Genomic DNA, 24,208 nt, shown 5'->3' with positions numbered 1-24,208 from the left:
GATTATATAAGGAAAAAAGCTTATTGAAATAGCTTGGGTAAGATACATGCTATTCCTGAGTGGATAAACTAACATTAACCTGAATGAAACCATGCCATTAAAACACAGAAGTTAAATGATATCAACATTGTACATACACTTCAGAAATTCCAGATTGCCTAGATTTAGGAGATCTAGATGAGAAGCCATCTACATTGTTAACTCCAAATGCAAGAAAGTCAGTGTTAAGAAAGATGGATTTCAAAAATAAGCTTAAACTAAGGAATCTGAGCAATGTTTAAAGCCACTAGATTCACTTATGGATATCAAAATTAAATGAATTACCATAGAGAGTTGTGAGAAAAGACAATAATGGCAACATTTCTAGAGAGCCTGACAAAAGAAATTATGACCAACACTCAGCAGATCTTTTTGATACAGAGTAAAGAAGATGCTCCTGATTTCTGATACAGAAGGGTTTTTTTGCACACATCTACTCAAGTAATGGCATTAAGTGAATTCTTTACACCTGTTCTTAACAAAGAGCACGAATAAAGTGAGGACTGCAAGACACAGAGCAGCTCCAGCTCCCTGAGCATGTGCAGATTTTCTGGCTGTCATGCTGAGCACATTCTTCCTCACTCACTTTACCCATCTGTGAAATTAAGATAACAGTTGTGGGCTTACTTTACAGAGGTAGTGACATGAGGCTTAAGAAGAGTTCACTGTAATTAATCAGATACTTTAAAGCAATTAAGAAGCTAGCTGATATATCATTACCTAAGCAAGATTTTAATTTTGATAAGTACAAATATAAATTCTATTACTCACTTTCAGTGCTGCTCTCTAAGCAAACTGTGTTCAGAGTACATAGTTCTCCTTAAGAGCTCCTTAATAATGAGCTCTGTGCAATCTACCCTTGCATCCACAATAAATGCATTATTTCAAAATTTAAATTAAAATGTTTATGTTCTAAGGATTTTATAAGCTATCTATAAGATACAGTAAAACAAAGCATATACTTTATGCTGTCTATAAATTTACATAGACATGGTCAGATGTAGCAAGCAGGTCTTTCCCAATCAGAAATTACAGAGGGTGGCGTGGCAGGGGAAGCAAAGAGGGGAAAATACTGAAGCAAAAACTAAAGCAAAACACAACACCTACAAAGTGGATTTGGAACAGAAGGGATCACAACTTCAAACATGCACAGCTAATACCAGTTAGTATGTTCCACAGCACAAAGTCAGAACTTTTTTACACAGCAAAGGTGGCTCATAGATCAAGGTAATTGTGTAAGCAGTGAAAACCAATTAAGGACAAAAATCAAATCCTTCTCCTGGCAGCCTTTTACCTAATTCTTCATTAAGTCCATAAAGTTCAATCCCCTTTATCAATATACAGACCCATCCCAAAATATCTCAATAAAACAATTAGCTTTCATTGTAAGCTGTTAGAAATCACAATATCCTTTCCTGTCGCTACTCGCGATGAACCGCGCAGAATAACGACACGGACTCCTCTAGCTAGGTGGCTAAAGAAGCGATTTATTGAACGACACGGACATTCTTATAGTGTGTTCCACAAACTACAAACAGAACAGCAGTCTATTGGATAACTGAAGAAAACACAACTTTCTCACAAACCGTGAGAACTGTTTATCAGTGAAGCCCAGGTGTTAATCTTGTTATTAATTCCTTTTTATTTTTCCCCAGTGTTATCATCCTGGGAAAGGCTCAGGCTGGAACTGAGAAACTGTCTCAGCCTGGGAAAGCTTCCCCTGCATGAGAGAGAAACTGTCTCAGCCTGGGAAAGCTTCCCCTGCATGAGAAAAGTTCCAAGCCCTCGCAATTTGCAGCCTGAGGCTTCAATGGCGTCCACACTTTCCCAGTACTTTTACACCTGAAAACAAAGACTATCTGTACTAAAACTGCAGGGAAGGTTTTCTTTTTCTAAGGTATGTTTAAAATAAAATACATAAATTCAAAAACCTTAGAATCTGTATGCATGATCTGCCTTTCTGTCTATAAACTAATTCATGGAATAATACCACTGTTTGTTTGCACATTTACAAGTTCTAATATAACTCTTCATCATATTAAAAATAGTATTAATAGTATTAATTAATATTAATAATTAATTGTAACTCGGTAATTTAAATTACAAGTTGACAGGTACATAAATACCATTTCTACATGTCTTGTTTCAATTCATGCTTTTAATCTCTATCATCAAATTATACAGTGCTCCTCATTACAGATGAAGGCTATACCAGCATTACACTTACAGTCTTTCCAAGGTATTAATAACCTAGCTATTCAAATTCTAAGACTATTTAAATTCAGTGTAAGGTTAGCTATTCTGTTACTCATCAGAGGTACACAGAGGAACAAAGAGTAACGCTCTACAGCCTTTCTTTAATAATTTGGAAATATATTGTATTTACATCCATGATTTGAAACTATGACAATCATGTTTCCTTTGTATGCTGCTGGGTAATCTTCAGGATACTTGTTAATGGTCAGGCAGAAAAAATCTGCAGTAACAGTGGTATGCTGTTTACAGCTTCCAAATCCAGAAAAACATGCAAACAAGAACATTTTAAAAATACTTAGTTTCTTATAATTAAATGAATCTGTTTTCAAGAGACCATCTCCTACAACAATTAAGTTTAGATAAAATTCACAACTATGGCATTCTCATACCAAATCCATATCTTACTCATAAATGAATGTTCTCTACAGAGAATAGCTTTCCAATATAAGGAATACAACTAGTCATCCTTCAGCGGAAGTGAAACAGTTTTTAATCACAAAAGTTTAAAACTACTTATGTAAAACAAGAATTAAAAAACAGCCAATCACATTCTCCACCACAGAAAGTCACTACTGAAAATGTTGTCTTGCTGTATTTTCCCTTCAGATAAATAAATGTTACTCTATAACCAAAAGATTACTTTGAAAGTGCCCCAGTTACTTGCATGTTTAGCATAAGGAGTCTAAGTAGAGTATTCCTTACCAAGACTCACTCTTGAAATATAATTTTACTACTAAAATTCTCTACTTACCATAGAACCAACCATCAGCATTACTCCCAAGGTTAACCACTAAGTCAGAGAGCCCAACATTCACAAGACAAATATGTCACCAGGAGAGTAGGTAGCAGTTTTTATATCATTCACCTGTTTAAAAATTAACCACCTCACACATTCATCTTCTGGTTTTCTCTAGCGTGGTAAGTGCATGGAAGAGAAGAATTGGGGTCCATTTCAATCTGGCTTTAAATATCTCTTAAATCTCTCTTTTCAGTGGTGACTCAGTAAGTGTCACTATGATTATAACACTAGTACACAGACATTACTGTTATCAATGAACTCAATACAAATTCCCTGAAGTTCTCTACATACTATGCAGGGTCTGCCATCTTTCAGTCTCTGGAGATAGGAGCCATGAGTTTGATACCTTTTCAAAGGTACATACCAGGGCACTGTAAATCCTACAGCAAAGGCACTAGGATAGCACTACTGGATAACTGGCTTTATAGAATCTCTCTGCATCTTGGTTTTCCTTCTTTCACACAAAGAGAATCACTTAGATTAAAAAAAAAAAAAAAATCAGCAGCATTAGTCCAAAGAAAATTAGTCTAAAGACTATTAAGAAAAATTCACAGATTTTAACTTCATGTGAGGGGGACAAAGCAGAGAGAAGGAAAGAGCTGTACAGTAATCTTGTCTTATGAACCAATATGGGAGACATTTTTTAACCCCAAAAACTTTACAAGCAAAGAAAAAGAAGTTAAAACTGTCATTCAAATATTTCAATGGATTACACATTAAACATGTAGACTGGATCCAGCTACCCAACATGGTACCATCCCATCCCCTCTTCCACCTTTCACACAGCAATGCTGTGCTGACCAAAGATGTTTCCTGTGACTCCTTTCCTTAGGACCAAAGTATCTTGGGAGGACAACAGCCTAATTTCCATACTCTGTTCTCAGCCTCACATAACTGTCTTGAGTATCTCCCTCCCTATTTATAATACTATGCAAAAAATTGCCAGTACTAAGCCTCCTGAAAATGTAAGAAAAAAAAATCTTAGAGGATTTAACAAACAGAGAAGGAGAAAAAGAACTAGCCAGGCATGTATAATGACAAAACTGGAATGCATTGATTTTATATGCCATGCTGCATAAAATATAAATATTTTACATTCTATTTCTACATCATAAAAATACAGCAGTATTGTGTTTACAACTGCATTGAGTAAGTATTTTTCAAAAATAAAAAAATCAAAATGCAGACAGTTTAGGTAGGCTATAAAAAAACCCCTAATATCCTCAGGATTCAATCTTTGAAGATGTTCAGCTCTCCTCAAATGAATACTCAACTTAATGTTTTATTTTCAGTGCCCAAAAGAGATACATGCAGCATAGACTGAACTTGAACAGCTGAAATGCATGCCTTACAGATTTTTTTCCCCTGCATCTTAAATGCAACTATTATTAAATCAGGCTACCTTATTTAACAGAGGTAATAACATTCAGTAATTTCAGTACTACCAATTAAACAAGATATTCTCCCCCACAATTCCTCCAATCTGAAATGAGCCTTTACTCCAACTCTAGACAAGGCTTTTTTAATTTCAGATATTAGTGGAATGTAGCAGCTGACCACTTCAGCTGTTTTACAGATGAAATATTCCAATCATGTGAAATGCTTCACTCCTCCCCAATGACTTTAGTGATATCTTTGAATGCATATTCTAACAATCAACTCAAATGTCCTAAAGCATAACATAAATGCTCACTGCACTGCAGTTCAGTGTCTTATTAACACAGCTTACCTGCTACCCTCAGCAGGTTTGCCAGTCCCAGGAGCTTAGCAGCCTGTTTGTAGTTTGTTGACATCTGAGCCAGACAGTCCTTGATGAGGCTGAGTCGATCGGAACACAGACGCACTGTTGAAAGCAGAACTGGTTTAGAGACTGCACAAATGAACTCGACTGCTGAGCTCCTGCTCAAACAACACAGGACAGGGGGAGTGCTGGGGAATATAAGAATGCAAACACAATCTGAAAACCAGCTCAAAGCTGCTTGCATGCAGATCCTCAGTTATACCTATAAACAGAAAGTTAAAATAACACCACAGGATATCCAGCTCCAATCATTAGCAAGTGAGGCTGTGAAGGAATCAAAAGGAGAAAAACTGACCTGAGTGAAAATCCTTTTTTGTTTCATCTTTTCAGATTCACTCTTTTTAAATGGGAACAATTAACAGATATACATTTATACAAATTTTTAAATTATAATTTTTGCAACATCCCGTAAGACTACTAATACAGGCATTAACTTTTGCTTAGAATGTTGTACCTAAGATCTCATTTATTTATCATGGACAAGATTCATCACATAGACTGAAAGAACTATCACTAGCTAACACTTCAGCTCATTTTAATTTACTTAAAAATTTCCTGAGGAAGTGGAAGGATAGACTGCAAATCACCAGGTTCTGTCAACCATATCCTGAGCAGCTTATAATTAGTACTGTGTTTCAAAAAAGATTTTACTAAGAATTAAACAATTATTTTAATTGCATAATTTAATATCATGAACTGATTTTAGTGCTCTATTTAGCTAGTTAGTGGGTGACTAACTTCAGACAATTTTATGCTGCTTTAAAAGGCAATGCTTTCATATTATGCAACTTCTCAGAACAAGAAGAAAAACATGCAGATATTCCACTTAACACTCAGTAAGAGTGAATGGCTGCATGGGGATAAACTCTACATTAGCATATTAAAACAGGATGTCAGGCCTCTCAATAAGAGCAAAGACATATTAATATAATGAAAACTATTAATTCTGGAAATTAGGCTAAAATGAGTAAGAATGGAAAAGCAGGAAAAGGTCATATTTTTAGTTTCATTTTTAATATTCTATCACAGGCATATATTAGCATACAACAATAAAATGTTTTCAGTCACTGATTATTTAAGCAGGATTTTTAAATACATATTACAACTAACAGTAATATGATATAATACCATGGGTCAAACACTTAAAGATGGACTTGTCTGCACACTTTATTTTAAAAAGGAGTCTTCAAACCAGATTTGATTACAATATAGCATAATGGTAGTTTATAAACTTAAACTGTTAATTTTGCTAAAAATAGAAGCGGAGGAAAATTCAAAAGAAACTAAAACAGACTGCAAATAAAAGTCTATAGCTAAAAGACTACTGCTGTGGGAACAGCTCATCCTTAGTGCTACTTTCATGACATTCTATCAAAGTAAAAATTATTTAAAGGCTTTGATTAAAACTTGAAAACATCATTTTAGACATTATTAGATTAATCTGATTTACATGAAAGATACTGAAGCAAGAAGTCAAGATCATTAATGAAATTACATGCATGATTTCACATATTCTAATTAATCTAGACCAGTTGTACTACACATACTGTTCATGCAATATTATGTCACTACTTTTTTAAAATGATACCTCCATGTCCACATCAAAAAAAGCTGAAGAAAATACATGCACTTTTTTACAGGCTGAACAAACAGACTGAAAAATAATTTTACTCTAGAAATCAAGAGACCAGTACTGCAAGATCTAAAAATCAGACACACTCAGTCCAGAAATTTTAGAATTTCTGAATATAAGACCTGGAGCATCAATTCACTTGAATATATACTTGGGGGAAAAAAGAGAAAAAAAAAGAGAACAGCAAAGTAAAGTAACAACAGTCGCTGAGAACATCTAATTCATATTCCATGAAGTGGAAAGCAGCAGAAGTGCTTTCCATAAATCCCTGTATTTCTGTGCCCAATGCCAGAAGTAAAACATTATCATCAGAACATCTCATGGCTCAGTGCTCATCTCAGCCAGCTCCATGAGTAGTGTTCATGCAATTTCATTATACATAATCATAACTTTTTTCCAACTTTTGTCCAACAACTCTGTTCCAGTGGAGTTGGAGCTCCAGAAGATTTAGTTTTAAGCACGTCGTGCTTAAAGAAGAAACACCTTGTAAAAGTTCACTTCCACTGTCATTGGGTTTTATATACTTCACAATGAAACAGCCCAGTGCAGACATGAAAACTGCCTCTGAATGAAGTAACTCTCTCCTACCTATTAGTTTAAGCACACAGGCAATTGCAGATTATTTGGCAAATAAAAGATGAGCACAATTTCTATTCAGGTCACCAGGAGTTTCAAATACTTGATACTGTATATTAAAGTCCTGCTAAAAGTCAAAAAACAAAGACACCATATGCAAATACCATTCTTACCTCACAAGCTAAAAAAGTCTGTTAAAAAAAATTACTTTTTCTATGTGCCTGTAAACTGCTTGGAGGCAGAATATGGAGTCTTTAGTTTAATCATATCACACTTATGTAACAGTAACTATTTCTCATGCATATTTATGCCAGTGATTCAAATAATCATATAAAGAATAAAATTATGCAGTACCTTGCAGTGGTAATATTTTCACACCAAACTCTTCCAGGTAACCCAGAGCACGAATGAGGTCCAACTCCTCTTGAACAGAACTTGGACTGTCTTCAATAAGTTGTAGGCAGCATCTAAATAAAAACAGAACACATTTTTTCTGAAGTCTGATGAAAACGTTCAAAATCAAACTTGTGGGAAAAGTCCACTGTTGAGTAAAATAAAATAAAACAACCACCAGCAGTAATTTACTGTGCATATGAAATGTCAGAGTACTCACTATTTTTGTAATGCACATGGGAGGTGTTTGGAGCAGTCTCTCATAGCTGGCTAAATATATTAACAAATTTCTGGTTTTGCATTGCCTTCAACTGGTTGTTATAAGCATAACACCTAAACCTTCTTAAATTTACATCTGCAATGAATTTAACAGATGACATTGAAGGTATATGTACTTAAAAACAGAATTACTTTGGGAAATATTTCTCCTACTACTATTGTGTTTTGGTATTGCTATATAGTAGAAGATGAAAGCAAAACACTGTAAAAAGTTGACTGGAAGTGAAACAATAAGAGTCTTTGTCACAAATCCAGCTTCCTCAGCTTGGTATAGTAAATTAAATGAAGCTTATTAAAAAAAACAAAAAAGCATTGAATTCCTCTGAAGATGAATTAATGTGTGCAATTATTAAGAGCACATTATTCTAAAAACATTTTTAACATGAATGGTATATTATTATAATAAGCTTTTAGATTTTTTTTTTAAATACAAGCTGCATTCTGGTACAGTGTATTCATATGTAGTTTTATTAATAAATGTTGAACAAAGAAAATAAACATGCAAAATCACAGAATCATAGAATGGCCATAGGTTGGAAGGAATGTTAAACATCATCTAGTTCCAAATCCCCTGACTTGGGCAGGGACAGCTCCTGCTAGACGAGGTTGCTCAAGAGCTCCATCCAGCCTGGCCTTGAACACTTCCAGGGATGGAGCAACCACAACTTCTGTGGACAACCTTTCCAGTGTCTCATCACTGTCACAGTAAAGATTTTTTTTTAAACATCTAATCTAAACCTACTCCCCTCTGGCCTGAAACCATTACCCTTTGACCTACTATATGCCCTTGTAAAAATGTCCTTCTCTGTCTTCTTGCAGGCTTCCTTCAGGTACTGGAAAGACACATTTAGGTCATCCCAGAACCTTCTCTTTTCCAGGCTGAACAATCCCAAATCCCTCAGACTTTACTCACAGGAGAGGTGCTCCATCCCTCTGGACTCACTCAACAGCTCCATGTCCCTCCTGTGCTGGGACCCAGAGCTGGTGCAGCTCTGCAGGTGGGGTCTCAGCAGGGCAGGGCAGAGCAGAGGGGCAGAATCCCCTCCCTGCCCTGCTGCCCACGCTGCTTTGGATGCAGCCCAGGGCACTTTTGGCTTTCTGGGCTGGGAGGGCACATGGCTGGGTAATGTCCAGCTCTCACCCACAGCACCCCCAGGTCCTTCTGGGCCTGGATCTGCTCTGGATCTGTTCATCCCCCAGCCTGGAGTGACTGAGGAGGGTGCCCAGATCCAGGTGCAGCACCAGCACTTGGTCTTGTTGCACTTCATGATCCTTACAAGCTTCACATCTTGAGCTGGTCCAGATGGCAGCTCCTCTCAATGATTTTAAATGGCCTAATTCACCACACACATTAAATCAGGAAAGTATTTGATTTGTCCAGTCTACTGTATTTTTTCTCCACACGTTAATTAAGAACACACATTTTAAATCAAAAACAAAACTGTATGTTAGCTGAATGTCCCATCTGAACCCATCAGATTTTTCAGGCACACTGACAAATATTTCAGGGTGAAGATTAAAATAGGAGTGCAGCAAAGGAGCTAAAGAAAAGCTGGAATTGTCTGCCCAGCGAGGTGGAGTCATCATCACTGGATGTGTCTATAAACAGCCTGGATGTGGCATCTGTGCCATGGTTTAGTTAAGGTGTTAGTGCATGGGTTGGACTGGATGATCTTGAAGATCTCTTTCAACCTAGAGATTCTGTAAATACATACACAAAGGCTACTAGGAGACCTACACATGATAATCACTCACAGAAACTCAAGTTACCATGAAACAACTGATTGAAGGTAAATCAGAAGAGGACCAAAACATGTTACTAAACAGAATAAACACATGGTCACACATTCATAGCAAGTATTTGAACTATAAACCAAGTATTTTGAAATATCACCATAATACCTCAAGAGAAAAATCGGTCACAGAACTCTCATGCATTAAAAAGGTCTTTAAACTCCTTGCACTAAAAGCAATGCTACTATCTATTTCCAGAGCCTGATTATGAAAAAGTTTCTCAATAGAAGACTGAAGGAGGGGGAGAAATACAAGCAAATAAACCCTAAATGCTATGACAACATTAAATCAGTTCCATTTATGTATATGATAGTTGTAAATGTACCTGGCCAATTCCATACAGCTATCAGACAAACTTGCTGAAGAATTGAAATATTCTCTACCAGCAGCCAAAACCAGTTCAATACTCCTCGCATAGCTGACTCGGTACTGTGGCTTCCCTTTTGATGAACTTGGCAGATCCACTGACCAAACACTGCAATGCATCATTTGCCCAGCCAGGTGGATATTGTCTATACTGCTTGAGCATAAAAGACTTTCCGTGAATATCTAAAAGAAAGAACAGTAATTTAATAACCTGCAGGAGCAGCAGCTTCAAATGACTGTATCTGCATTGTATGCCATTAACCCCTTTGAATATAAGGATGTTTAAAATCAAAAGAATATATTCAGTCCAAGCAGAAAATCTACCAAGGGAAGTATTTCTATAATGCACTTAAGTATAGTTAAAATTAACCAGTAGCTAGTTTCTATTTTCTGGAAGTTTAAAAAAAAGCATGTTAACTGTCTTTTTGCAGTATGACTTAATACATCTAAATACACCTACATTCTGAGGTGTTAATACAATGTAAGAATCTGAAAGGGCAGTTCAGTATTAAAACCTTAAAACCAACAATGTAAGAGAAGAAATTTTGTATTTCTAAAGTAAATAAAAAGTTTTAGAACTGAATATTAAGATGTTCTTTAAATTTAAATCAATACTATCTTCAAAGAATGCAAACTCATATAATGCTGCATCTGCCACAAAACACCTAATTTATTTCAAGGCAAAAGTTTTGCCCGATTTAAGACATTCAAAATAATCTCAATTCCCTGCAAAAATAATTTGCCCTTTTTTTAAGAACAGTCATTATTGCCCTAATGAAAAGGAACATAAAAATTTAATCATTTCAGAAATATCACAGCCTCAACAATATGGCCATTATCAAAGGTTTAACAATTGATAACGAATTCCAGAGGATCAATGAATCACAGAAGAGCCAAGGTTGGAAGGGATCTCAGAAGATCATTGGGTCCAACCTTCCTGGGGAAAGGGGGCATAAATGACATTATTTAGCACTCTATCCAATCATACTTTATTTCAAGATATTTCTTTTCTAGGAAGAACCTCTCCAAACCATCTCATGCTCTGGAAAGAACAGTTCAGTGCTTCTTAAAGAACATGACACAATTAGATCATCTTCCATTTCACAACATATTAACCCTAAAGGAACAGCAAGAGATGCAAAATAGCACAGGTGGTCCTTTCTCCTCAAAGTTCACACACAGAACATTTACCTCTCTCAAAATTTATGAAGTCAAGAGGACAGAATTCAGTGCACATGAAAGAATAAGAGAGCAAGCATCACACTAAACCTCACATGGGACTGAAAATCCTTACTGCCTCATCAATTTATCAATTTTGCAGTTATCAAAGTATAACTGCATATGACAGCACTACATTTCAAAGTATTTTCAACACTCCTACATAATTTTTTTTTCCAAAACCCATTGCTGTGTTTCTTTTTAAATCATATGATTCAGAGTTAAAACAATAATTTAATGTTAATAGAAAACTTACATTAAGATCTGAGTAAAGCCAATTCCTTATTTGCAGAATGCTCTAGCATTACAATTTCTTAACATGCACTTAGAAAAAATTTCAAGTACCCTAAGTTGTAGCCCACCACAAAACAGCTACAAAGAGTGATTTTTCTCATATATAAGTTGAATAGCATTGTCTTTTTCCTTTTTTTTTAAAATTTGCTTTTAAAACTTCTCCCAAGTAGTAATCTGAGGGGTAGCCATAAACAATTAATTCTGCAAACTGCAATACAACCTGCTTCTATATAGATATAAACATTAATTATAGGGGACATAGTAATGCATCTGTAATAAATTGCAGTACACTGAAGTAAAAATATAAATAAACAACATACGTCACAGTAAATTCTATGTCCTCCTAGCAGCTGCCTTTTGCAAATACTAATGACATGGGTTTGGACCTTATGCACGTGCAAGGTTTTCACCTTCAATGAAATTAGATTTCTTATCTCACACAATTTCACTTCAATTGCAAAAGCATTAGAAAGTCCATAATCCTATAATGATCTTGGATAATATTATCAAACCAGAACTCCATATTTAAGAAATGCTTGAGTGAAGATAACATTTTATTTTCATTAGTCTGGAGTGTTTATTGCTGAAAACATTTGTACACAGAATTACAGGCTATGTAAGAAAATCTCAAAAAGTTGACTCAATTTCTAAAACATTGAATTTTAATAAAAGATATACGGGGTATTTATTAGAGAAGCTTTAGATAAAATTAATAAACACCAGACTTTTTTACTTAAATAAAATACTGTAAAAAAAAAGGGCAGCAGACAATCAAGTAACAGCACAGAAAAATGTATTTACACCTGTGAGGAGCAATATGAAATAAGAATGTGTAGCTTACTTGGGACATAAGTAAGAAGACATAAAACTCACCTCATAGCAAGTATCTGAATGTAAGCACTTATACACTTTCTGCTGCATGTCCAACATATCCTGGAGCAATTCCTTCCACTGTGTCTCACCAACAGGTGGTTGCCTACAAACATTTTTTTAATTAAATATTCTCTTCTCCAACAAATTTAAAGAAAAGCAGTAGATATCCATCACCAAAAATGTGAGTTTTCTCAAATGCTATTTCAATAATGAGTTACACTTTTAACCAGAAGTGATTTAAAGACAGAAGGCTTTTAATATTAATTAACATTAAAACAGTATCTGTGGGATAAAATGGTTTGACAACAACACAGTACCCAAAGTGTTTTTTCTGTTTTCTGTGGGATAAGACAGGGATTTAAGCAATCTTTCTCAAGATCCTTCAAGTTTTGATAAATCCCCATAATACATGAAGAAGTTGGAAGCACTATCTTTCTGCTGATCTGGGAACTGCAGGACAAAACCATGTCTGTAAGAGCAACTGAGGATCATTAAAATGCTGCTCATTGTAGACAATCTCAAAGGACTAATCAATGGCATGCAACCGCAGGAGAATAAAGTTACAACTTTATTTTGTTTCTTAAAATTGAGTGGTATTCAGATTCTTGACCCTCTGGATCTATGGATCTCTGTTTATCCACAAAGATTCCTTGTGCTCTACCAAACTTTTATTAGCAAAAAAACTATGATTTTTTTTATATTATCTTGAGCCTTTCAGATTAAAAAGAGACCTTTGTAAATTACATGAGCTAGTTCCAGCTAATAGTGATTTTTCTCATGTGGCATTAGCTTTTACTTTGGCAAAACAAAGGGTCTCCAGCACAAGTGGAAAAATCAACATTTTTCCTACAGAGACATTGTCTTGATCTTTGAAAAGAGAGGTTTCTAAAAGTCTTGAAAAGCTTTCAGACTACTAAAAATAGAAGTACCACTCTACCATCACAGATAAACTGTTGTGTGTATTTGCTTTAAATAAGAAAGAAAAATCACCCACAGCTATGGCTGGTTTTCCCAAGGATTCAAAACTTTTATCTGCTTATACCAAGAGCCGTTTAATAATGCATATATAGTTGAAAGATGATTTAAATGAAAGAGGAGTTAAACTAGAAAAATTGAAAAATTATACTGGGAATATAAGTGCTAGAATCAATATCTAAAATCAATAAATTACCCAATTACAAGGATTCCAAGAAAACACGTCAAAAAAACCAAGGAATTATTGTACAAATCCTACACTCTCAATAAAATTAAATAGGTCTTAAGGGATCCCTTTTACAATGTCAACTTTACAGTTCATCATCCTGAAGTATTCTGCAGCCAGTATGCATTTTAAGCTTCTTTACTTGAACACGAACATACTGAAGCAGGTTTGAAGGCAGGCAGAGATTTTTGACTGTGGAGAACGCAGCCGAAACATGTTAACCATCAGTTCAACAGAAGTGTTTATGCACACCGTGTTCAGGGTGAGCAGCACAGCTCCCTGCTGGCACCAAGCAGGCAGGCTGTGTTACCCCCCTCCCCCTGGCATACTAACTTGCGAGCTGTGTGCCTTGTCAGCCTGACCATCAGCTTCCGAGCCTCCTCTGCACTGTCCCTGGTGTCCTTCACAAAGGAGACCGGCTTCTGCAGCCCGTGCTTCTCCAGCAGCTCCGACACACTGCAAACACAGCCAGCTCTCAGAGCCTGCACAGCTGCACAGCCACTGCTGCACAGCAGCACTCCTAAAGCTCACTGAAAATATGCATGCAATTGCAAACAGGCTCATAAAATCTCTTACAGTACAGATTAGCCAGAGTAACATTATCTACATTTTTTAAAATATTCATATATTAATAATACTGTAAGGTGAACCATTACCACCAATACCTGATGAAATATCTTCACAGTTTTAGTCATTGGTCACTCAAAGCATTATAGAGTATCAAGATCAAAACAAATTCCTCTGGTTAATCCTCTCCCCCCTCCCGAAAAAAACCCCACCAAAAATACAGCAAACAAAACAAAAAATCCCCAACCAAATAAGTAAAAAAAAAATCCCCAACAAACCCCACACATAAAAACAAAAGAAAACCACCCAGAAAAAAACAAAACAGAAACCCCCAAACTTTTATTCCAAGAAATATATCTCCAAAGATTTAGAATATTCAAATAGATAAAACCATTCAAAATTACCATGTTCTGAATATAAAAAGCATACAGATAATCTTGTTGACAGCATTAAAAAAAAGAGAAATATTTTTCCTCATTTCTTATCATAAAAAGTTCTTGGCTATGCCTAGTGATCTCTGCAATAATTCAATATTTATTTTAGCAAAATTAAATACCTAAGAATTTGTTCCAGTTCATCTACTTCATCATGAAGAGCGTTAGTTTTATCAGTTTCAGGCCTGCAATGATATCACACAATTAAATATATACATACATGCTCCTTATAATTTCCTCTTGTAATCTGTATTACACAGATAAAATAAGCAGTCTGACACACTCCTTGATTAAAATCAAATATATGTTTACTTGGATGGAAATATTTAAACTGTTGGGCTTCTTGCTGTAAAGACAGTAAAAATTTAGAGGGTCCCTCAGTTTCCCAACAGCAGAGGTTTTCCTTCTTCCTTAAGACTTTTCTCAGGCTCTCTCCTTCCTTCATGTAAAAGATACTGGAAGAATTGTTTGCACCTCACAGATCACAGAATATCTCCTCTTCAGGCTTTTACTTTCTTGAGCATTACTTTTCCCTCAACAGGTTTTCTATCTTCCCTCTTTCACAGGGACATATTGCTGCTTTTAAGTTAAGTGCAAGATGCCACTATTGTAACAAAACCAATAAGACAGCACTAACACTTGGTCTCAATTCATCAGACTATAAAAGTCTAAGAAACAATACAGAAGCCAAGTCTAGCTGCTACTTTAACTCTTGTTCTGCTGCATTAACTGGTAGAGTATGTACACAGCAGCAATATATAGATACACACATTACAGTCATGGAAGCTCAGAGGTGAAAACAATATTCCAGTAACCCTTCTGCCCTTTAGTACCTTATCAATCCTTTTTAAAGCATTAATTCACAATCATATTTAATATTTCTAAAATATTTCCAAATAACCAGCTGAAAATGTTTACCCATATCCTCTTTGTGGAAGGCATTCCAAAATATCGTAACAGAGAGAGAGCTGGTCATCTCGCTCACAGCTGTAAATACACTCCAACGCCGTAACCATGAGCTGGTCCTGATCAGGAATAATTTTTTGCTGACACTAACAAGGAAAGAAAGTACACTAGTTTTTATTTCTTGCTTCTAGTTCAACAGCTGATTTCTTTTGAATACAAAAGGATGTCTACTCCAAATAAATTAATTGTCTTTGGGTGCAATTAGAATGTCTCTTGTTAACAATCTGGTAAAGTCACAAGCCTAAATTTATCTTGGCCAGTTTTCTGCAGTAAAGACACTTAAAAGAGCTGGGGTATGCCTTTCTGAATTTGAGAAGTGTGGAGGGTGCAGGACAGAGGAAGGCAACTGCTGCAAGTATTTGTCAGACTTATTTAATATGTACAACAGTACCAACATACATAAAAGAGCTGTGCTTTTGTGCTTCACTGGTTGATTTCTATCCATACACTCAGAACATTCAGTAGCATGCAAGTATGTGCCTGTGTGATTTGGAATAATTATTTAAGCCACAGAAGCAGCATGAAACACACAGCAGGCAACTTCAATCCCTTCTCATTGAACCCTCACCTCAATCCTACTGGCCCCCACTTTACTCTTTACATTTGCTGTGAAAGGCAGGAGAGGGGGAAGAAACTTGAAATCTACTCCTAGTAAAATTCCTCAAGAGAAAAACAGTGAGATCATTAAATTCTTTCATATCCACTTTTTATACAGGAATTATGCCAGAAATTTACTTTAAACAGGTCACCAGGAAATTACTTTGAAGAAGAATCCATTCAATAATTTTATACTACTAGGCCAGAATCATTATTACATTAGTTTGACAGTCTCATCAAGCACAGTTTAGCTGCATTATAATCTATGGTAAAAAACTTTTTAATTAATGTTTTCTAAAGCATAACAAATCGTGGGACCAAGGAAATGGGAAAGATCAGAAGGATGATATGACTTAGATGAACTAACTCTATTCCTGAATTAATCTCTTCAGGACAAGAATTTCCAAAGAAACCAGTAGAATCAACAGAGCTCTTTACTTACAGCAGGTTTTGAATTGTGAAATATCTTCAGAGGTAGAGTCAAGTCTTCCTTTGCCAATGTTACTAAATATTCTTTAAAGAGGGCATTTGCAAGACCAGGGGACTGGTTTTCACAGCGGTGGAGAAAAGGGATCATCCACTGATAAACATTCTTCACGTATTTTTCATCTGAGGACTGGAAAGAGCAAAGAGTTACAGAGAGGAAATACCAGAACAGGTTCAGCTTCATTGTCCTAAACAAGCAGGAAAAGAAAAAATCAAATAAAACCTTTTTTGATCAATATAACTGAAACAGTTGTCTTCACCTATCACAAACAGATCACTACATCATGAAGCACTGACACAATCTTTCTGCTACTTCCAGGTGACAGTGAGCAGAACAGAAGTAAAGCCCATTACGAGAGGAAAGCCTGGCTTTCTCCTGCAGTTTCAGAATGAGTTAGAGGCCATGCAAGCATGTCAGAGTAGCATTACTTTTAGTAATTCAGCAGGAATGCAAGAAAGAAAAACAAATGATGAGTGGCTACATAAATCCAAAACCAAAACCAACCAAACAAAACAAAAAAACAAACAATTAAATTTAATGTATGAGTATTCTATTTTCCTTTGGTGCTTACGTGCTCTTCAACTGAATTTAAGATCCCTGTTCCGTCTCTAGCTATTTTTCAACTCTTCCAAGAAGTCTTTTCCTATTCTGAAGTGCCATGCTCAAGCTCAATACAGAGATAAAAACACTCATTAGTGTTTTTGGTGCAGAAGCAGATATTAAAATTGCTTGACAGTATTTGAAGACACCAAAAAACATCCAAGGAACACATTTAATACTGTTGTATCTGCAGCATCATCAAGAGCTACACTGAAGATCCTTTAAAAAAGGCCAATGAAAAGGCAATTCACAGCTTTCAAAATAAGATTTATCGACATTGAGCCCTCAGCCAGGGATAAAGTGGGTCTTTGAGAAAACTGAGCAAATTTAGCTATTCTAAGAAAGAAAGAAAGAAAGAAAGAAAGAAAGAAAGAAAGAAAGAAAGAAACCTTACCACAACAACAACAAAAAAAAAGGAACAGTGAAAATATAGAATTTTTATAGAATTAAAGATGGAGGTTCAACAGAGAAATGAGTGTCTTTATATACATACGATCCAGGGTACCCCAAGTTACTGGATTTCGAGGTATACTTATTGATTTATTCAAAATACTTACATTCTTCATCAACAGTCTCAGCTTCTCAATGTCTTTCATCTCTAAAAGTTCCTTCAAAGTCAAAGTTCGATCACCATCAGTCTCATAAACCACTGTCTCAAGAGTGATCAGATTGTCACAAAGCACCTGCAGACCAGGAATGTTCCTCTCCATGCCAAGACGAACAAGGGACAGAGCACAGTCAACCTGAAAAATAATTTTAAAAAACTGTGCTGTACAACGATTTGCCAAACATCAACTTCAATCTGAGTCTTGTCTGTGCATTTGTTTTATTCCCCTGTTGCTTAATAGGCAGTCTGAAGTTCCTAGAAGTTTTTTGTGGATATTTTGTGGACTGCATATGCTTAAATGATTGCCCTTCTCAGATTTATGGAGACCACATAAAATGCTTCATCTTAGGGGATGATCTCACTATATGCTTTTAAACAAGTTGCATCATATTGATGCATGTAAATTAAAATATTAGTCCTTCTGGAAATCACATACAGCTCATCTCAATACATGGAATATGAAGAAATGCTTTAAACTAAAACAACCAGGTAACTGACATGCAACATGACTTTTCTAGCTGACCACAATTTAATAATTTTAATTGTTGCATTTTATGTCACAAAAACCAATGACAGACTTTTTCCCTAGTGACAAACTACCTGTGTATGGAAGGTTCTGTTCTGATTTCCAAGAACACAACACTGGCTGTAAGTATTCCGCAAGGCAGATGTAAGTCTTGAAGAGCAGAATGTAACTCAATTTACATGTTATATAATTTAACTGATCCTTGGAAGTTGCTTTTATTTCCATACTTACTGATTGTTGTTAAGATTACAGGCAAGTATCATTAAAAAGAGCCCTGGAGGAGTGCAAGCTTGTAGAATAGAAAAACTCACTCATGAGAACTAACCTACAGTGACACTTCCAGTCACCCTCCTTTTCATGCAGCTAAATTGGCTTGAGAAGTAATAAAATAGCAGAGCACAGGAGTGATGAGCTCTGCTCTTATGTGCAATGCTTATCTTTATCTCATAGAGCTTCACACACTTTTAACATATGAAGAAAATCAAGCAGAAATAAGCTGAGTGGTAGTCCCACAGACACACAATAAAAGTGCTAGGAATTTCATGACAAAATCATGACAGTACTGTTTATGGACATAACAGTGACACATATGACTGGCACATTCCAATATACATAACACAGTAGCATGTGATAGGAAATAAAACACATTTCCCAACATGCTGTGCACAACTTTCCCTCCCTTACTTACAAACATAAAATGGTAAACACTTTTCATAGATTACAAAAGAGCTACTGTCTGCCATGGTAAACAAAATGAAACAGAATCTACTGGCTTCCTTATTCATTTCTATGGATTCATTATTTGGCTGAGTAAACTTTAGAGCAAGCCTAAGTACACTGCAAAAGAAAAGGCAAGTACTTCAAAAGCCATAATGAAGCTGAGACAGAGTGTACATTACTGAGGGAAATGTGTCCTATTAATATGCATTTCGACTGTTGAGGATTCTGTTGAAGAAGGCTGCCCAGTTCCTCGCTGCTATTCTCACCTGCATTGCATATTCTTCAATTTCCTGTGCTCTGCTCAGATACCAATCAGTGACGAGATCTACAGAAAGGTCAGTAGTCCTGTACTTCAGTAACTCAGGTTGTATCTCATACAGAAACTGGCCTTCATCTTGCAAAGTTGGTTCAATAACCGTCCTTTAAAAAAATAAGTATATGTTTAAGTATATATTTGTTTACCTGTGTTTTCTTAACATTGGTCTTTTTCCTAAAACTTCTGAAAGAAAATGATATGATCAACCTAAAAGAGTGAATGTTAGTTTTTGTCAGCAAAGGAACTACTAAGAGATTTTGAACAGCAGACAGAGCATGAAAGGAAGAATCCCCTCTACTGAACTAGTAAGAGATTTCAAACGTGACAGATCATGAAAGAAAGAACACTCTCTACTGAAGATCTGGGTTTGCACAACCTCTGCTTTCTATTTCCTCAGTCAGTCCCAAGAAAGCTGAAAACACAAGTTAGTGTGTACAAAATAATAAATTAGTTTTACTGGGCCAATTCCCTCATTTTAATAATTAGTAAATAAATTCTTTATATTTTTACTTTTATATATACTTACCTGCATTCTGGTTTTTCACACCAGTCTTCTTCACGATGTTTCTGCTCATTCCAAGGAAGAATTTTCAATGTCCCCTTCCTGAAGCTGGTATGACAAAAAAAGAGAAGCTTTACATAATTTTATGTCTTTTTAATTTGTTATGGCACTCAATTTATAGAATACAAAATGCACAAAAATATTTCAGCTAATTCATAATAAGCTTGTTAGTTAATTACAGAATCAATTATTTAAGATTCATTACTTCTTAGTAATGTAAAAGCTTTACACGTGTGGCTTTGCCTGTATGTTATCCATACAAACCCATATTCTACCTATACCATTAAAGAGCAAATAAAAAAGATTAAAAAATTTTTTTACTGACCATCTTTTAAATAAAGGAAAAAATTCATTATATTCTTTCAGAGTTTTTACTATTTCACACTAAGTATTCTGACTTCATATGCTGTCACAAAAGACTGAAAGAAGTAAAAACCTATGATATTCACAACTTGAAAAAAAAAATACAACTGTTCAAATTAGCACAAATTCCCATACTGAAACTACATATACCCTGCTCTGCTGATCTTCTCAAGTTTAATGTGAGTTTCTGACCACAAACTTCTACAGTGAAAAATCCTCTAAATATTGATGTTGAAGAAAAAAAAAAAAACTGTTTAAGATGCAAGTTAAGAACATCATGGATTATTACTAGAATGAGTAGTTATGGCTTGGTGTAGAAGGCTAGCTGTTTATGCAGCATAAAACACTAGAAAACCATGTCAAGCTATGCAGAACATAAACCAGTGAGGAAGAGAAGAACTTTATAGGTTCTGCCACTTATAGAAATAAGAAACAAACTATGTACCAAGTCGAGACATTACAGTTGCAGCATACCAGAACAATAAGCTCTTTTAATTAATTTTCTCCTGACCCTGAAAATAAACAGCAACAGCACTACTACACAGACAATCCCTATTTATAAACTAACAACTGACACAATCTTCTCTTCCTTTGAAGGGCAGCACAGTAACTCAGTAGCTTAAAAATAAACACAACTCCAACCAACAAATCAATTTCACAATATAGTAAGAATTGAAACAATAAGCTAAAAATCAGTAGCTCCATCTCATTTAGCAACAGCCATTAAACTCACTGAACACAGCAAGGCATGCTCATAACCTGTCCTGCCACACACACACACATATCTCACCCAGAAGACTGGTCACTCTTTTCTTTCCCTCCCCTGTGCATTAGCAAACAATATCTTATGTTTTAACATAGTCATTCTGACCCTCCAAACTACACATGCTGAAGTAATCCAACAGTAAAATGGCAGAGACAGGTTTGCAGATTATAGAAGTCAAACAAATGAAGGGGTAAGAACGGAAAACTGCTAATTCCTGTGTCAGAGCTATAGCAATATTTGCCTTCAATTCTAGTTCACCTGAACAAGATAGTCTATGGCTGCCTTTGTAATAATGCACCATGTAGCAATGTCATTAAAAATAATTGATAAAGAAAACTCCAAACTAACATTTGTGGGACAAACAGGAATAAGGCCAGTTTCTTATTTTTGAAAGATTCATCATCAGCCCGTACATTTTGGGGATAAGGGGTGCTATAGTTGTTTAAATCTTAAATAATATCATTTACCAATAATTTGTTTAAAAACTACATAATGAACTAAATTAATACAGTCATATTTTAAATGTCCTATATGAGAATGTTATTATGGAAGGCCCAGTTTGTAGTGAAAAAATTATCTTTATCAGCTGAAATGGCAAATACCAGAAAAGCCAAATGGTAATTAATACTGTCTTCCAAAGTATAAAATCAAGACAGTACAAGCAGGACTTGATAATTCAATTGATAATGCTCTCCTTTTCTGTGTTCTATTTAACAGAAAAGAAAGCAGAACAAAATTTGTCTGAGATAATTTCATCTCTTAGCAAATTCTTCCCATTCATTTCCCAGTAGGCTTGGTTGCTTGGTTATTTTGTTTGGGGAAGCAGAGGGTTGTGAAGATGGAGAAAAGACTGGGGGTAAAATTAAAGAAAAGTGGAAAGTTATAGACACAGCTGTAACAGGATGGAAATTACAGAGGAAATGCAGTTGCTCCTCCTGATTTTCCTCACACAACACGTGCAAACGGGGCCTAAATGAAGGGAGGAGCAGAGTGGAGACACCATGGCCAGGCTCCACTGAAATCCTTGCAGAGGAGGGAATTCAGCAGTACTTTTTAGCTGGCAAATCACAGAGCAGCTAAAACCCAGAGGAGATAAAGCAAGATGTCTTGCTGTTGAATCATCAACCGTGGCAAAAACACTCCCCTTGGACTGGTGCATATTCCCATCCCAACGTTGTATTACATACTATACCTTGAAGGCAGGGAACATTGGTATCTCCAACCCTCACTGGATAGGTATAAAAGTATATTCTTTTTAATTTCTTCACTTAAATATAAAGAAATTTAAGAATGGGTAGAAGTCAGGAAAGACTCCATTGTAACTTCCAGGATGAGCTGATGGGCTGAACCTGTCTCCCCCCCACAGGGATGCCCATTGCATGGACACTGTTCCATGCACACGTCCATGCTCCATGCACACAATGAGTATCTAGGGCTAACTTCTCTTAGGGAGTAGAGCTTGCTATACTATGTAATACATATTGTTTTGAGTATGTTTTTGCAGTCAGATACTATCACCAGCAACCCTTGAACCTTAACCTGTCACAGTTTTATTAACAAAAGAGTGTTATCCCATGAACTGTAAGCCTGAGTCCTTCAAGGGGGCTGGCAGCCACTGGCAGTGGGGAGCACACTTCAACAAAGGTGTGGAGACCCAGGAGGGGTCTCTGTCTGGCACAGAAGTGCCCTCTGACCTAGCACCACTCCATGAAGAGTCCCCACAATGGGACACTGCCACACTGGTCTGGCACAAGGGTCTCAGACTAACCAAACATAAAAGGTTGAGGAGACTTCTTTTCATGTGACAGGGGTTTGTTTGGTTTTTCAGTTGGTTGGTTTGGTTTGGGGTTTTTTTGTTTATGTTGATCCTCTGAAAGGAATTAGGTAGGTTTTTTTTCAATATTAACACACCTTCTTAATGGGAAAAAAGAGGAGCTTTTATACAGCAAAGGACAGAAAAGGGTTTCATTTCAGAAGTGGTTTTCAAATGTCTGCAAAACTGCAGCAGAACTACTAAGACAGAATAAAACTAAGAGAAGATTTTCAGGTAACAACTCCAATTTCACATTACAAACAGCTTTTTCCTCCAACATTAGCTCACATACTAATGCCTTAACTATTATTCTGTTTCCAAAATTTGTAATGCACTTTGTTAAAATTATTTCATGTAGTCAAGTCCTACAGGTCCATTTGAGATTATTTCTTTATTAGTAAAACAATAAAATAAAAATTGCTTTTTGATAAACTACAGGGGCAGGAAGATATTCAGTTGTTGGCAAGGACCAGCTGCCAAGAGAAGCTCTAAACACAACCTGAGGGCCTGAGCAGTTTCAGAGGTTGAAAATCACAGAGCAAAGAATTTCCACTAGATCCTGCCCTCCCCTCAGTCTCATTCTTCATACAGCTCCACTAAGAACAGCCCAAAGAGTACCAAGGAACCTGTAAACCAAGGTCTGACCCTCTGTCAGTTCCTCTCATTCACCTCTTGGCTGAGTCTCCATCCCTAGAAGGTATTTAAAACATATGGAGATGTGTCACTTAAGGACATAGTTCAGAGGTGAACCTGACAGTGTTAGGTTTGAAGCTGGACTTGATCTTAAGGGTCTTTTCCAACATAAACTATTCCATTATTCTACTAAAGACAACACAAACTGTGTCCCTATCCCTCTCTTTCAAAATCTGGCTCTTGCAAGAGTCTCTGATGCATTTACCTGACTGTGGAACAACAGAGGAGACACACAGCAGAGAATTACAGCAAGACCCATTCAGAAAATTGCAGCACATGTTTTTACTCTGAAAGCAGCAGTCATTTGCACTTCTTTTAAGTAAGAGCTTCCCATCTTAATAAATCTTCCTATCTAATCTCAGAAGCCCAAAAGAAACTTTAGGGAAATTTTCTTTGGTTTGGCTGCTGCTTCAGTGGTTGCTTTAATTGTTATTGAGAGAAAGAAGTCATGCAAAATAGTAAGAAAAGAGATGCACACATTTAAGATACTTAAATTTCAACATTTTCCTCTTTAGACTAAAAAATTATTAAAAGAAAAAATTACTACAAATAAACAAATACAGATGTTTAGAATGCAAATTTGAAACCACCCCTGCATGAATGTGATCTGTACGACAAGGAACCAAGACATCTCAAAACACACACACAATCCTAATGCTACAATCCTTC

General features: G+C 36.0%; 1 protein-coding gene across 1 annotated transcript in view; it reads right to left on the bottom strand.

The window, feature by feature from the left end:
* Positions 1–24,208, bottom strand: part of NBAS (NBAS subunit of NRZ tethering complex) — a 157,565-nt gene that overhangs the window by 95,555 nt on the left and 37,802 nt on the right. Inside the window, 11 exon segments of the mRNA XM_056488728.1 lie at positions 4,824–4,937; positions 7,459–7,571; positions 9,896–10,119; positions 12,322–12,424; positions 13,856–13,978; positions 14,646–14,708; positions 15,442–15,575; positions 16,529–16,702; positions 17,731–17,916; positions 19,293–19,446; positions 19,869–19,952. Of these exon segments, the coding sequence (XP_056344703.1) occupies positions 4,824–4,937; positions 7,459–7,571; positions 9,896–10,119; positions 12,322–12,424; positions 13,856–13,978; positions 14,646–14,708; positions 15,442–15,575; positions 16,529–16,702; positions 17,731–17,916; positions 19,293–19,446; positions 19,869–19,952 (1,472 nt within the window).

This window comes from Oenanthe melanoleuca, chromosome 3 (genome assembly GCF_029582105.1).
Source record: "Oenanthe melanoleuca isolate GR-GAL-2019-014 chromosome 3, OMel1.0, whole genome shotgun sequence".
NCBI lineage: Eukaryota > Metazoa > Chordata > Aves > Passeriformes > Muscicapidae > Oenanthe > Oenanthe melanoleuca.
This window is presented reverse-complemented; position numbering and strand designations above follow the sequence as displayed.